Source organism: Poecilia latipinna, unplaced genomic scaffold (assembly GCF_001443285.1).
Source record: "Poecilia latipinna isolate Pla-1442-1.1 unplaced genomic scaffold, P_latipinna-1.0 Scaffold1575, whole genome shotgun sequence".
NCBI classification, from domain to species: domain Eukaryota; kingdom Metazoa; phylum Chordata; class Actinopteri; order Cyprinodontiformes; family Poeciliidae; genus Poecilia; species Poecilia latipinna.
In genome coordinates, this window is record NW_015114191.1 from 5,283 (window position 1) to 18,198 (window position 12,916).

The window sequence follows — 12,916 nt, forward strand, 5'->3', positions numbered from 1 at the left end:
CATGTTGTAACCTGTTTTTCCGAGCCGCCTTTAAACGCAACATGAGCGCTACGACGCTTTCCACCTGTGAAGGAGACCTGCTGCTGCTGCAGGTGTGTTAGAATCACGGCAGCAAACCAGAAAAATGCAAAGAACTTTTCACAGTTTTTCCCTCCAAACTAACCGACTGAGTTGCGTAAAGCTGTTGGATGCAGGTAATGTTAGCTAAAAGATGACTAGCTAATATCAATACAGAACCTTAAGCTTGTTAACAAGTAGCTTGAAGGCTACAAATGTTAGAGACTATTATCAGCTACGTACATTCATTTTGCCTCACACGCGTCGTTTCAACCAGACAGCCATTTGTAATCCATAGGGGGGGCGCAGAAAATGTTTGGAAACCACTGGGGGGGCGCAGAAGAAAAAGTTTGGGAACCACTGATTTAGGGAATGCTAAATGTTTTCAAAGTTAGCAAAAACTGCAAAAAGGCTATGCTAAACGTAGTCGCACTATTAGCTCCTTAGTGGATTAGCGGAAGTGTACGCTGCAGGAGATAACTCTCGTTTTAACTTCAGTTTCTTTAAATCCAGGTTAGCAGGTCCTGAAGACTGAAGCTACTGAGGCTAGCTGAAAGGGGACTTCAACCATAATAAAGTTTTTCCTATTTGAAAAAAATGTTACTATGCCTTATGAGTTAGCTACTTTATGAACCATTAAACCACTGTCAAGGTAGCTATCTTCACAAAAGCAGATAATTATTTCCACAAGAAATGAAGATTGGGGGAGGTGCACCATAAATGATCTTCCTGTGTCAAACACATACTGAGAATAAAACATGTAATGTGTCCAGATTGTCCAAAAAAAAAACCCCTAAGAAATTGTATTCCTTCACATCACTATGATACTTTTTTCTTCTTTCTTTTACTGTATTTTATATGTGACAGTTTTATTTTCCTGCAAGGTTATTGGTGGTGCACCACCTTCTTCCTCTGTTTTCTGTGTAAGTAATCACCAGGTTGTGTGTAAAAAAAAAACAAAAACAAAAAAAAAACACTAAAAGCTAATCTGTTTAAGCTTTTGAGAGAACTTCATATAAATGTAGGTTTCAGATATGACCTTGAATTGAGATATTCAAAAGTTATGAAGAAAAATAAATTTTTATGTAAACAGTTTACAGACTTCATCTGTCCCAAAATGACACTTTAGGGGTCATTTGTGGGTTAGAGAGGCAGCAGGCACCTTATCAATCATCAGTAAGAAAAGAGCTGGGAGTGAGAATGGGTTGGGTTGCTGTGGCATTTTGGTTTTCTATTACTGGGTGTGAAAATTAAAGGTTGGGTCTCACAGAGCAACAACTCATCAATCAAAGTAACCCTGTATCACAGAAAACCACACTTTGTCTTTTAACTTAAGGTTAGATTTTTAAGTGAGAATATAAAATCATTAGGAAAATATTTATAGATGTCATAAAAGACACATGTCCTTTATGATATTATGAGACACTCCACAGAATGGAGGTTTGATGGCTTTACTTTCTCATGACTGGAACTTCTGCATGGTTTCCATCTGTTGTTTATGCCAATATTCTGGACACCACTAATATGTATTATGTCATATGTCTTTGCGAGTGTCATCAATGAGAGAAGTCATTGACTTAATACGTTTTGGCCTTAGCAGCATCTAATTTTGAAGCTTTTGTCATCACTCCTCAGAGATTGGCCCTATATGCTGTGGTTTTTGGTAAAGAATGCTGTGGACAGACATGGTGTGATTATGAGGTTTGTGCTGATGCAGGGGAAGTTTGGAGGGACATCTCAGCGGGGTCATATTCACCCAGAGGAGACAGCCAGCAGCTGTGGGAAAGCAAAGCTGTCCCTATAAGAAGAAGAAGTGACACTTCTCTTCGGTATAGAATTTCATTGTTTCAAAAGATGAATTACGAATTAACAGTCTCCTTTGAAAAGTTCAGTGTGCAGCAGCAGCAACACCAGCAACAGTGCTGCAGCTCCCAGCGCTGCTGGTTTGCTGGGGCCTGTTTGGGGTTAGGCAAATATTTTAACGTTTCATTTCTTGGGTTTCCTGTGAGGTGGGCCCTCGGCTCCGAGCACAGACAATTAAAATATGTGCCACGGACATGTGGACATAGTTAGGCAATGACTCTGGGGAATTACCTAACCCTAATTCTGCTATATTGTTTCCTCTGTGGTAACCTGGTCTGGAAGAAATGCACAGGTCTATATTTATAAGTAGGAAATAGAGAGCTTATTGGCAACAACAGGCAGCTTTGATCACATATCTGGTAGATGGTTGAAAACCAGCTGTCTGAAACCAGATCTTCTGATTATCCCGGAGACATCTAAGCACGTTTTCAACAAGTGATTTGTCAAAACACCCCACAGAGCCTCAAAACTTCCCACAAAGTTATGAAATTTGGTGAAAGTGAAATTCACAGTTTGTGCTAGTCTGTTTCTAAAGCTTGGACACAGTGGTCTGAACGATCTATAGTTTGAATGTTAGTTTAAACTCAGCTGTTTTGCAAAAATCTTACAGGTTTGTGAGAAAACATTATAAAACATTATGACTATGGTTCCATAAGTAGCATTCTAGCTAGCATCTTGCTAGAGTGATACCGGGATGTGCATGCCCTTTGCACCCTTTAGTGAACGATGCCCCTGAAAAGCAGGGATCAAAGTATCAACTATCTTTTCTACCTAAATCAGATGAATAATCTTCACCTTTGAGTTTTTCAATTCAGAGATGCTAAGTTACAAACAAAGATTATTTAGGTTAAATAATTATTTTTTCTCTTTTTCAAACTGTTTTCAGCAAAAGGTTGTAGCAACATCCGACAACATACTTTCACTGGATACATTTATCTTTCAGTAGTTTGTCAGGGAAAATTTGGTGCTTGATACTTGGTTTTAAATAATCTAAAAGTATCAGAAAAAATTCCAAATAAATTCTAATTATACAAACTAGCTATATTCATTTGAAACTTTCTACTTACAATGTTTTGTTTGAAAGTGGAGAAGTCTTGTGAAGAGGGGTGTGGCTTCTAAAGCTGGTCTTCAACCCAGCCAGCTGAGTAAAACATTTTTACCCAATACACAGGAGGTCATCTAATCATTTGAATGAGGTTTTCTGGAACAGAGACACATTTAAAACATGCAGAACCTAGTGATCACAGAGGACCCAAACTGGAAAATTGGTTGGAAATGACTGTTTCTCTTACCAACTTAAGCTGTATCGTAAATAAAAGCAGCAAAACGTGGACCAAATTTTCCCAAAAACGCCTAATTATAGTTTGCCTTTCATTTAAAAATCCTGATGTTTATCTCTTAGCTTACAAAATGAGCTTGTCACCCATCTTTGATTTGCAGATTTGTTGCTGTTTACTGCTGGCCATCAGAGGGTGCGTGAATGACAGACACTCAGATTCTTAGCAGGGCCACTTGGGGGTGTTTGTCTGTTTACTGCATAGCTTGCATTGTTTGGGGCTGTGGCTTGGTGGCTGCGGCGCCTCATGGTGACAGCAAGCTCCCGCAGAGGCCGGTGGTCAGGAGAGGAAGAGAGGAGAACGTAGGAGGAGAGAGGAGGTCAGGTTTTAATGAAGATATAGATGACAGATAGAGTGGGAATTCTCCATGGACCAGCTCTTTAAAGAAGGGAGGAGTGAAAAATATCGTGCGGTTATGAACTAATTGACCCATATTCAAGAGGAAGTCATACACCACTAAAAGTAGATCCAGAATGGGAAAGAAGATGCTGAACTGAAGGAGCACAGTAGTGACTCAGAACAATGGCTGCCTGTGTTTATGTCTGTAGGAGTCTGTAGGAGTAGGGCTTTTTTTTTTCTTTTTGCGATGCTGCCCATAACTGCTGGGTGAAACAGTCGCAAACTATTTTCAGCTCTCGTCCTGGAAACTGTGGCTGTAATCAAAAGAAGATCAGGCCAGCCTGTGCTGAAAAAACTGCTGCTTGGTGCATGGAAGAAATGAATCAAGTCTTTGGGAAAACAAGAAAGTTAATGGGTGGAGAAGGAAAAGCACAGCTACTGAATGTTTGGGCTTTCTACCTTGCTCTGCATGCCAGACTCTTAATTTAGCAATATGCTAAGTGTTATGCTAAAAGAAATTAAAATGTTTGTTGACAAAATTTAAGCGAAATTATACTTTTCAGATTGGACAAGTTCAGTCAGACATTTTGTGACAAACTGATTTTCAGGATTTTTAAAAGCATTGGAAGTCCACCAACCCTGACTTTTATTCCTAATGCACGCTTACCTCCCTGCTTACAGGTCTCATTGCACGTCATAAAATGGCTGAGAATGGAGTTAAAGGGAAGCCCCCATACTCGGTGGAAACCCCGTACGGCTTCCAACTAGATCTGGACTTCCTCAAATACGTGGATGACATTGAGAAAGGCAACACCATCAAAAGGGTTCCCATTCAGCGCCGAAGCAAGGGATCCCGGGCCAGCACTCTCCCCAGGCACCTCAACTCCTCTGGTTCTGGCTACAAACCAAGTCCCTGGAGGTCGACCGGAGCTCTTGACCCCAGATCCCGACCGCTCGACAACCATCACCATGGGTGTTCCTCTTGGACTTTCGATCACAGGCCACCTCTCTCTCCAACGGGGCTCACGTCCCTGACGGAAATGGAGGCCAGGATCAAGGAGTTTGACGAACAACCTCTCGGAGAGCATATCCGGCCTCATCTCCTACGGGCCTCCAGTTTGCCACTCACTGTGTTGCTCAGGCAAGAATCTGAGTCCACAGATGACAGGAGCAGCGTCCGGAGTTCAAGAGATCACCTCGGAGGAAGGAACACCTCCTGCGAGGACGTCTTCCTCTCAGACAGCCCTCGCCCGCAGGACTGCTCGGGGCTGCTGAGGCGCCTGACCGAGGCTCTCGAACGCGTCGGAGAACTCGAGATGGAGGTGAGGGTCGTTCCTGAGCTCAGGGCTCACATCTGCATCCTGCAAGAAGAAAGGGAAAGACTCCGCCTTGGCTTGGTCCACCACATCCCTCCATCAGCAGTCAATGGCACCACAGATCTTCATACTTCATCACAATATGGCAAAGGGGATGTCCTGAAATCCCAACGGGAAAGTCACGTCATGTTTCCCAGAAATCACAACGTCACAAGCAAAATAAACCCCGCGAATGATTGGAAAACTAGCACAGATCTGGACGAGCTGCTCACAGTGACGTCCCTGCAGGCTAAGGTAGCGGCGCTGGAGCAGAAGCTCCATGACACTGAGCAGGACCTGCAGAGGACAGCAGGACTCCTAAAGGAGCAGCAGCAGGAGAGCAGAAGGAAAGATGAGAAGATAGAATACCTCATCAGGAACCCGGGGGCCTGGGTGCGTGCAGAAAGGGTGGTGGTGGACCAGGAGGGAGATGAGACCGTTGTGAGGTCCATCGAACCCGAGCGTATTCCTGCCTCCTCCGTCATCACAAGAACTGTACCCTCACAAGCTCAGAGGCACCAAGACTCAGTAATGTCTGATGGTGTCACAAACACATTCATTATTCGCCATATTAAGAGAATCAAGAGTCTCCTGGACCAGCAGTGGGAGTGTTTGTGTGGAGAGTTCGGAGAAAAGGGAAAACCCCCGAAACATCCGGATTCAAAAGTCAACTCCCTCCAGCAGGAGATGATGGAACTGGTTGACGTCCTCATGTCTGGACACAAGCACCCTGAAGACAGCGATGGGCAGAAGATCCAGAACAGAGGTGATGATTTTTGGTCATTTTAAGTCTTTGATTTTCCAAATGTTTCGGGGTTAGTCAAGTCTATTTTACACTGCAAAAACACAGAATCTTACCAGGTACTTTTGGCTCAGTTTCTAGTGGGAATAACTTAATGCACTTGAAATAAGATAAAACTAGGAAAACAGGACCTTGTCTTAAGTCAGTGTATCCTTAATATTGATGAAAAATTACTGGTTCCACTTATTTCACTTATTACAAGACATTTTCCCATTTAATAAATGAAATGGTCTGCCAGTGTAACTAGAACGTTTTCATTTATATTAAAAAATGCTTGACATGAAACACTGAAAAGTTACTTTGACTTATTTCAAGTGTACTAAGATATTTCCACTAGAAACTCAACCAAAAATAATTGGTAAGATTTTGTGTTTTTGCAGTGTACAGGATATCAAGGCAAAGCAGACAGTAGGTTTTCAGTGCATGTAAAATTCATGAGCCTCAAAGGCAAAGTCTGACCAAAGGAAGAAAAATCAATTCTTAATCGTCTTAAAATTTTTCCTGATAAAAGTGAACGCATAACTTAAATCAAAGCTTTACATAATTTTCTTTTTAGTTTGTCTTGGAGGATATATTCAAAATACTACTTCTGATTTAAATTTAAGAGTGTCATTGTTTTCAATTCCAGACCAAAAATGAAATGTTTTTAAATAGCTGCATTTCACTGTTACAAAATGACAATATGTATCTGTAGTTCAAGGTCAGTAAAAAAAAAAACAAGAAAGATAAAGTAATTGTAAAAGTATTTAACCCCCGTTAACCTGCCCAGTCAGAACATTTTTTGAAACAATGAAACCAAGAAAATGTGATATGCTAATGTATTACATTAAAAATATTACAAATATCCTCACACATAAGTAATCCAAATGCTTGAAGATCAAACAAACACAGGTTACTGATAAAATGCTGCCCGCCACGTTGACACTACATACAGATTTTTGCCCGATCATGAAAAATCTAAATATAGTGATATACAAATGTGAGAATTTCTCTAAGTCTTTCTGACTATTATAATGATTTTTCTTTCATTTCTGAAGCAACCATTTTATTTGTTTATTTCTTTGTTCTGCCTTGAAAGGCAAGTGAGAAAAAAGCATTTTAGAAGTCTTTTTCCTGTGTTTGTTCGAGAAATACTTTTTTCTTCCATGAGAGGCACTGATATAAAACATCTGGTTTTACCAACCAACTGCTGCTTTATTTATATGTATAGTAACATTGTTATAGAATAACCTACTACACTCAATAAAACTGGTCCTTAACGCAAATTAGAGATGTCCAGCCACTTATCATGCATTAACATTAATGAGCTATGAGGATGCCAATTTTGGATTTTTATTTCTCCAGACATGCCCAAACGTTAGCATGCCCTGTAGGTTCGAAAATGTCAGATCAGGCACAAAGAGAAGTGTTTTGATGTAAAGTGTTGTGTTTGAAGGGATACTGAAAGTGCACCAACCCCACAATGAAACATGATGTTGGCAGAAAGCTTGCTTGACGTCACAAAAGACTTTAGACTAGGGTGGAGGTTTACTTTCCAGAAGAACGATTCTAAACATGAAATCAGAACTACAACTGTGGCTTTCAGTCATATTTATGTTTTGGAATGACCTACACAAGTTCAGAACTTTGTGGTTGCAACATGACAAAATGCTGATCACAGCATCACTCAGTTTAAGTGAAAGGGGTGTAAATACTTTTGACATGAATCAGGTTTTGCTGCCACGTGAACCCAAACATGAGGATCAAACAAGATTTGATCCGAAACTGATATTAAATGGCCCTAAAAAGTATGTGGCACTTTTTTAACCATTAACCTGTCTCTTGAGATGCTCACGAGAAGTGCGGCAAATGTCACTGTCGGACAGCAGGGAAGTGGGGGCGTTGTCCTGTCAGACCATTGGTTCCAAATGTACATAAAAACACACATAAACTTGTAAAAACGCACACGGCGTCACTGCGGCCACGCCACAAGGCGCACAGAGTTAAAGGCTCGTGGTATCCAAAAAACCTCATCTCTTAAGGCCGCGGGAGGTTTAAAATAAGTCAATTAATCAATTATCAGATGAATATCTCATCAGCTGGATTTAGTATTGCTTATGTTTGATCTCATTGTGTGTATTTGTCTTCTCTTTAAGCCTCCAAGTCCACCCTGGAGAGTGATGGAAGCACCCAGACTCTAAAAAAGCTGCAGTCGGAGGATGCTAATGAAGGGTTTGTGAATACCTCTCAGAGACTTCGGCAGCCTTAACGCTTATGATTATTGGTTCCCCTTGCTGAAATTGAGGCTCTTTAGGCGTCTTTTTCTCTGACCAAGACAAAAAAAAAAGACTTCTTGATTTTGGTCTGGGAGATGAATAGCAGTCCATGTGAAGCTGTCAGTTAGACAAGACCCACGTCTAAAGCTGAAATGAGGGAAGGCAGACAAAGCCTTAAATACATGCTTTCATTATTTTAGACTTAAAGACTCATAAGAAGAACAATGCAGAGTCTGCTTCAGAATATCACATATTCAGCCTTAACAGGCATTATGTTCAGTTTGTGCTTTCACTTTCAGCTACTGAAGCTTCAGAACGATTTGACTGCAATTATTTTTGACCTTCTAAAATGAATAATGCATTTGAGCTATATTACATAAATCCTTGTCTGGTCTCAATAATTGAATCAGCTCAGGCACTGCGAGGGAAATAGTTGACTGACTCTATTATTAGCCCATTATTATGAGAATCTAGAGTCTAAAAAGGATTTCTGAGAGCAAATCAAGTCAAGCTGCTGTTATTAATTTAAGGTCATCGCCAGGATAGTAGATGCAGCTAAAAGGTGTTAGTGAGGATAAAATGTCCATTTCATTTCACTGTAGAGTCCAAATGTCCACAAAGGGAAGTGTGGTTGGCCAGGATAATGGGAAGCTGTGTGGGGAAGCTAGCGTTGTCCCTCGGGGGATGGAGGCCACGCAGGTGGATCTACGCCCTGCAAAGAGACGAGTCCAAACCGACGAGTCCAAACAGACATGCCCAGAGGGTCATGCAACACCGGTGGGAGCGATATCAGGACAAACAGATGGAGGCACAGTGTTGCTGGAAGCTGAGGGTCCAGAGAAACAGTCCAAAACCCTGGAGGACAGAACTGGCACAAATATGAAGGGAAGGTGAGGGTACCATAGACTCTGAATCCATGTCCGTATAAAATGAATCCTATTTCGATTGTCGAGATATAGGTCTCCTGCTTTTAAATGTTTTATTGGAGCAGATTCTGAAACAGGAGACAGATTATCTGTACTGTTCTTTCACTGATGTTCTCTTCCTCTTCCAGGGACATACTGAGTGCAGATTTTATGACTGCTTGTCATTTTGTTAAGGATCACATGGACATCACAGAAAATCCAAATGACGACATGGTAAATACCCTTTTCATTAAACTCCTGGGAAGGAGAAAATGTTAATCTAAATCAATTTTACCAGCAGCCTAGGAGTTTATCCTCTCAGTCAGATAACTGATGAAAAAAATCTAACTTGCAGTTTTATTCTCAAACACTTAGGATTCCTCTGATCATGGACATTTGGAATCGATCTGTCTTTTTCTGGGTTGTGACTTGTGTGCTCAAATCGATGAAATTGTGTAAACGTGTACCAGAGAGACTGGTGGATAATTCTACATTATGAGCCAATGATGTACAAGCTTGAGATGCTTTGATTGAGAACTTTTGGGTCCTGATCTGGCTCAGACATCTGAAATGAATTATGTGCGGATACTGATATTTTCTAATTCGGTGAATTTTTGCTTCAACTTTTCGCCTTATTTTTAGTCACAGTATTGGCCAATTTGAAATAATAACAAAAATCTATGAAAGCTGCTGCAATTTGTGCCAAAAATGTTCATGGAACTTCATGAAATATATTTAGATGTATAAGATTTATTGAGTGCTTAAGAGGCATTCGATTCATGCCTTTACTTTTATGTTCAGACAGTTGACCACTAGAAGTTTGAGGTGAGAAAAGACTGGTGGTTTTATAAAAGCTGCTTTTGTAAACTGTAGCTTTATGGAGGCGTGCAATGTTGCTCAAGTGGTCTAAAAAGTTGCTTTACCTTGTGATGAAACAAATTATTTTTATCAAGTCTTTTTTCTGGCTGTATACTCTTTAATGAATTATTAATAATTCATTAACAGAGTATTACATGAATATACATCATGTAATACCATTTTACTATGTTAGTGACACAGTCAAAATGATATAATGTTAACATTTTTAAGACCTTTTAAAACTATTAATCCTATTAGCGCTGTTAGCATCACTGCAACAGTGAGCAGACTGGGTATTTTCTAAAGTGTAAATACTCCTACTTTGTGACAAAGTCTTTCAAGAGGATTTTCAAAGCCTCAGTGCTCCATAGTATGCACAAATTCAAAGTTAAATAAGTGGATCATTCAAGAGGTTAAGGAAATAGTGTGTTAAGGGCAAAGCTGAGATTCAAGCAGACTGAATTTTAGAGGTTTTACATCTTAAATCAATAAGGAAGAATGCAATAAAACTTACTTGGATTGTTGGACATTGCTCGTTTGCTAATCAGTTAAAATCTAGACTCTTAAGAGTTATCAGTTTAATCAGTTTAAACCAACTTTATCCCACATGTTGACCAATACACCAGTCACCTTTTTCTTGGTTTCTGTCCAGAGGAAAGCTCTGGTAACAATGTTCCAGCACTGGTTTGGCACAGCAGCGGAGGAGGCCTCTGAGCCCAGCAGGGTAGCTGCATACCTGAAAGAAGTAAAGAGTGAAGCGCCACCTCTGCTGGCGTTCCTTGTCAATCTAGCTGACGACAATGGCAACACGGTGCTCCATTACAGCGTGTCCCACTGCAACTACGCCGTCGTGAGCCTGCTGCTGGACACGGGTAACACAGTTGTGGGCAACCTTTGCCTTAGGAAATGCTTTTGCTGTGCTGTAGTTGACAACACAATCTCTCCTGTAAAGGAATGAGTGACGTAAATGTTCAGAACAACGCTGGATACACAGCTGTGATGCTGGCGTCACTCACCGCTCCAGATGGGCCTGCCGGGATGGAGGTCGTCCGAAAGCTAATGGAGCTGGGAAACGTTAACATTTGCTCCAGTCAGGTAACACTGGTAATCAATCTGTTGTCAAAAAATAAATAAATAAATAAATAAAAATCATGTTATGTCAAGTTTGAAGGAGTTTGAAGGAGTTTAATGTTTAATTTTTGTTTCTCTTACCACAGACAGGCCAGACAGCTTTGCACTTGGCGGTGAGACACGGTCGAGTCGTCATGGTCCGCTTGTTGCTGAGCTGTGGAGCCGACGCCAACATCCAGGACAACCAGGGAATGACATCCCTCATGTTCGCATCAGAACGAGGCCACACACACATTGCCAGACTGCTGCTAGAAAGAAGTCAGTGTGACCTGACCCTGACTGACAAGGTAAGACTACAACCAACAGCTAAATCCAGGTTTCCTTCTTGTCTGATTTTTATTCCATCCATCTTGAAGAGCGATACCATCTGTGTTTTCGTCCCGATGTGGGGAGAATGTGCCAGGACATCCTGCACGTTCACTGCTAGCTGGATCAGACCAAGCATGGCCAGTCTGTACAAGAGATACCCTAAGGCCAACTTAAGGGACATTGTGTCAATATTTCCCAGCCCCGGGCTTCCAGATTGTCACCCGTAGACAGAGGAGAACCTGACATCTTTGTCCACACAGGTGTGAATGTTTGTTCCTTGCCAGGGAAATTCAAGTCTTAAAAAGAAATCCACTCGGATGAACCTGCCCCTCTCTTTTTCTCCTGGCTCCTATTTCGTTGAGAGGTGGATGGATCTCAAACTAGAAGGAATGGTTATCCACACAAGGTGTCTTGGGAAAAGCATACAAAAAAAAAGACTACGCTGATAAGATACTGAAGATTCATTTATTATTCGAGCCAAATCTCTTTAAAAACTCATTAGTAGAAGTGGATTATATGCTTTTCTTTGTCGTTAGTCTCTACTAGTACTGCTCTAGTCTGGTTTGTGTGTGTTTGATGTTTGACAAATGGTTTTCTAAACTAAGCATGTCTACAGGGGCGTAAAATCAATATAAGTGTCAGTATTCCAAAAAAAAAACAAGAAAAAAAGGAAAAAAAGTCTCAAATGATGTGTTGATGTAAACTGTTATGTCTACAGCTGCTAACATTGCTAACATTTGCAGGACAGGGTTTTTTTTTTGTCAAAACTGCAACAAACATTGACAAAATGTAGGACCACCTCAATTTGTTTTGCTGTCATGCCAGTGCTAATGTGTGTTCCCCCTTCGACCCCCCTTTCTGTCTTAGCGGGGCCGAACTGCGCTCTCTATTGCCAAGCAGGGTTCCCACGCTGACACGGCGGCCCTCCTGCAGGCCCATGCTAAGGCTCGAGCTCTCTGAAAATGGGAAACTCACGATCCGCCAGTTCATCATCTTCTTTGCTTGAGGCACCTAAAAAGAGACTAAACAGTTTATTTCCTGAGAGTGTTTTGTATTTTCCGAACTGCTGCATGAGCATTAGCTTTAGCCTTGGACGGGAAGCTATCAGATAAATAAGACTGTACACAATCAGTTATTTACAGCTAGGAATGACTGGTGGCTGTTGATGCACTATACAGTAAATATGATTTATTTCTTACGTTTTCATGTGTGATTGTTATAGTTTTCTCAGACCTTTGCACAGCTTAACTCTGCAAACTATGCAATGGAAAAAGTATTTATTCTTAAAAGTTTTATTGTATATGAGTATGACTTATGGATAACAATCAACATGTTATATATATATATGTTTAAAGGGAAGTTTTTAGCAGCCTCTAAATATATTTCTGCACTTTGCATCCAAACTAAATAGAATAAAGCAACTGATACAAGCAAACATCACATCCTTCTAGTTGTTAAAATAAGCTGCACACTGTATATCCTTCAATAAATCAAATACAATGCTGTGTTTCTGCTGTGGTTTGTAGAAATGAGTGTTGCTTGAGAAATGCGGCCAGCAGGTGGCAGAATTCCTCCATTTCAACCCATCCCAGCAAAATTGCATACAACAGAAACCGACACACAGAAGTGACTCGTTCAAAACGACAAGCTCCGAAGGATTATGCGGGATCCTTTTCAAGTGTGAAAAGATTTGTGCTGATTCCCG

At 40.9% G+C, this 12,916-nt stretch overlaps 1 protein-coding gene across 1 annotated transcript in view; it reads left to right on the forward strand.

The window, feature by feature from the left end:
• Positions 1-12,717, forward strand: part of LOC106963746 (KN motif and ankyrin repeat domain-containing protein 4-like) — a 17,945-nt gene extending 5,228 nt beyond the window's left edge. The window contains exons 2-9 of the mRNA XM_015058819.1: positions 4,278-5,717; positions 7,889-7,964; positions 8,611-8,898; positions 9,063-9,147; positions 10,424-10,643; positions 10,724-10,866; positions 10,989-11,189; positions 12,079-12,717. Of these exons, the coding sequence (XP_014914305.1) occupies positions 4,278-5,717; positions 7,889-7,964; positions 8,611-8,898; positions 9,063-9,147; positions 10,424-10,643; positions 10,724-10,866; positions 10,989-11,189; positions 12,079-12,171 (2,546 nt within the window). The 3' untranslated portion in view covers positions 12,172-12,717. The remainder of the gene's footprint in view (positions 1-4,277; positions 5,718-7,888; positions 7,965-8,610; positions 8,899-9,062; positions 9,148-10,423; positions 10,644-10,723; positions 10,867-10,988; positions 11,190-12,078) is intronic.
• The last annotated feature ends 199 nt before the right edge of the window (positions 12,718-12,916 follow it).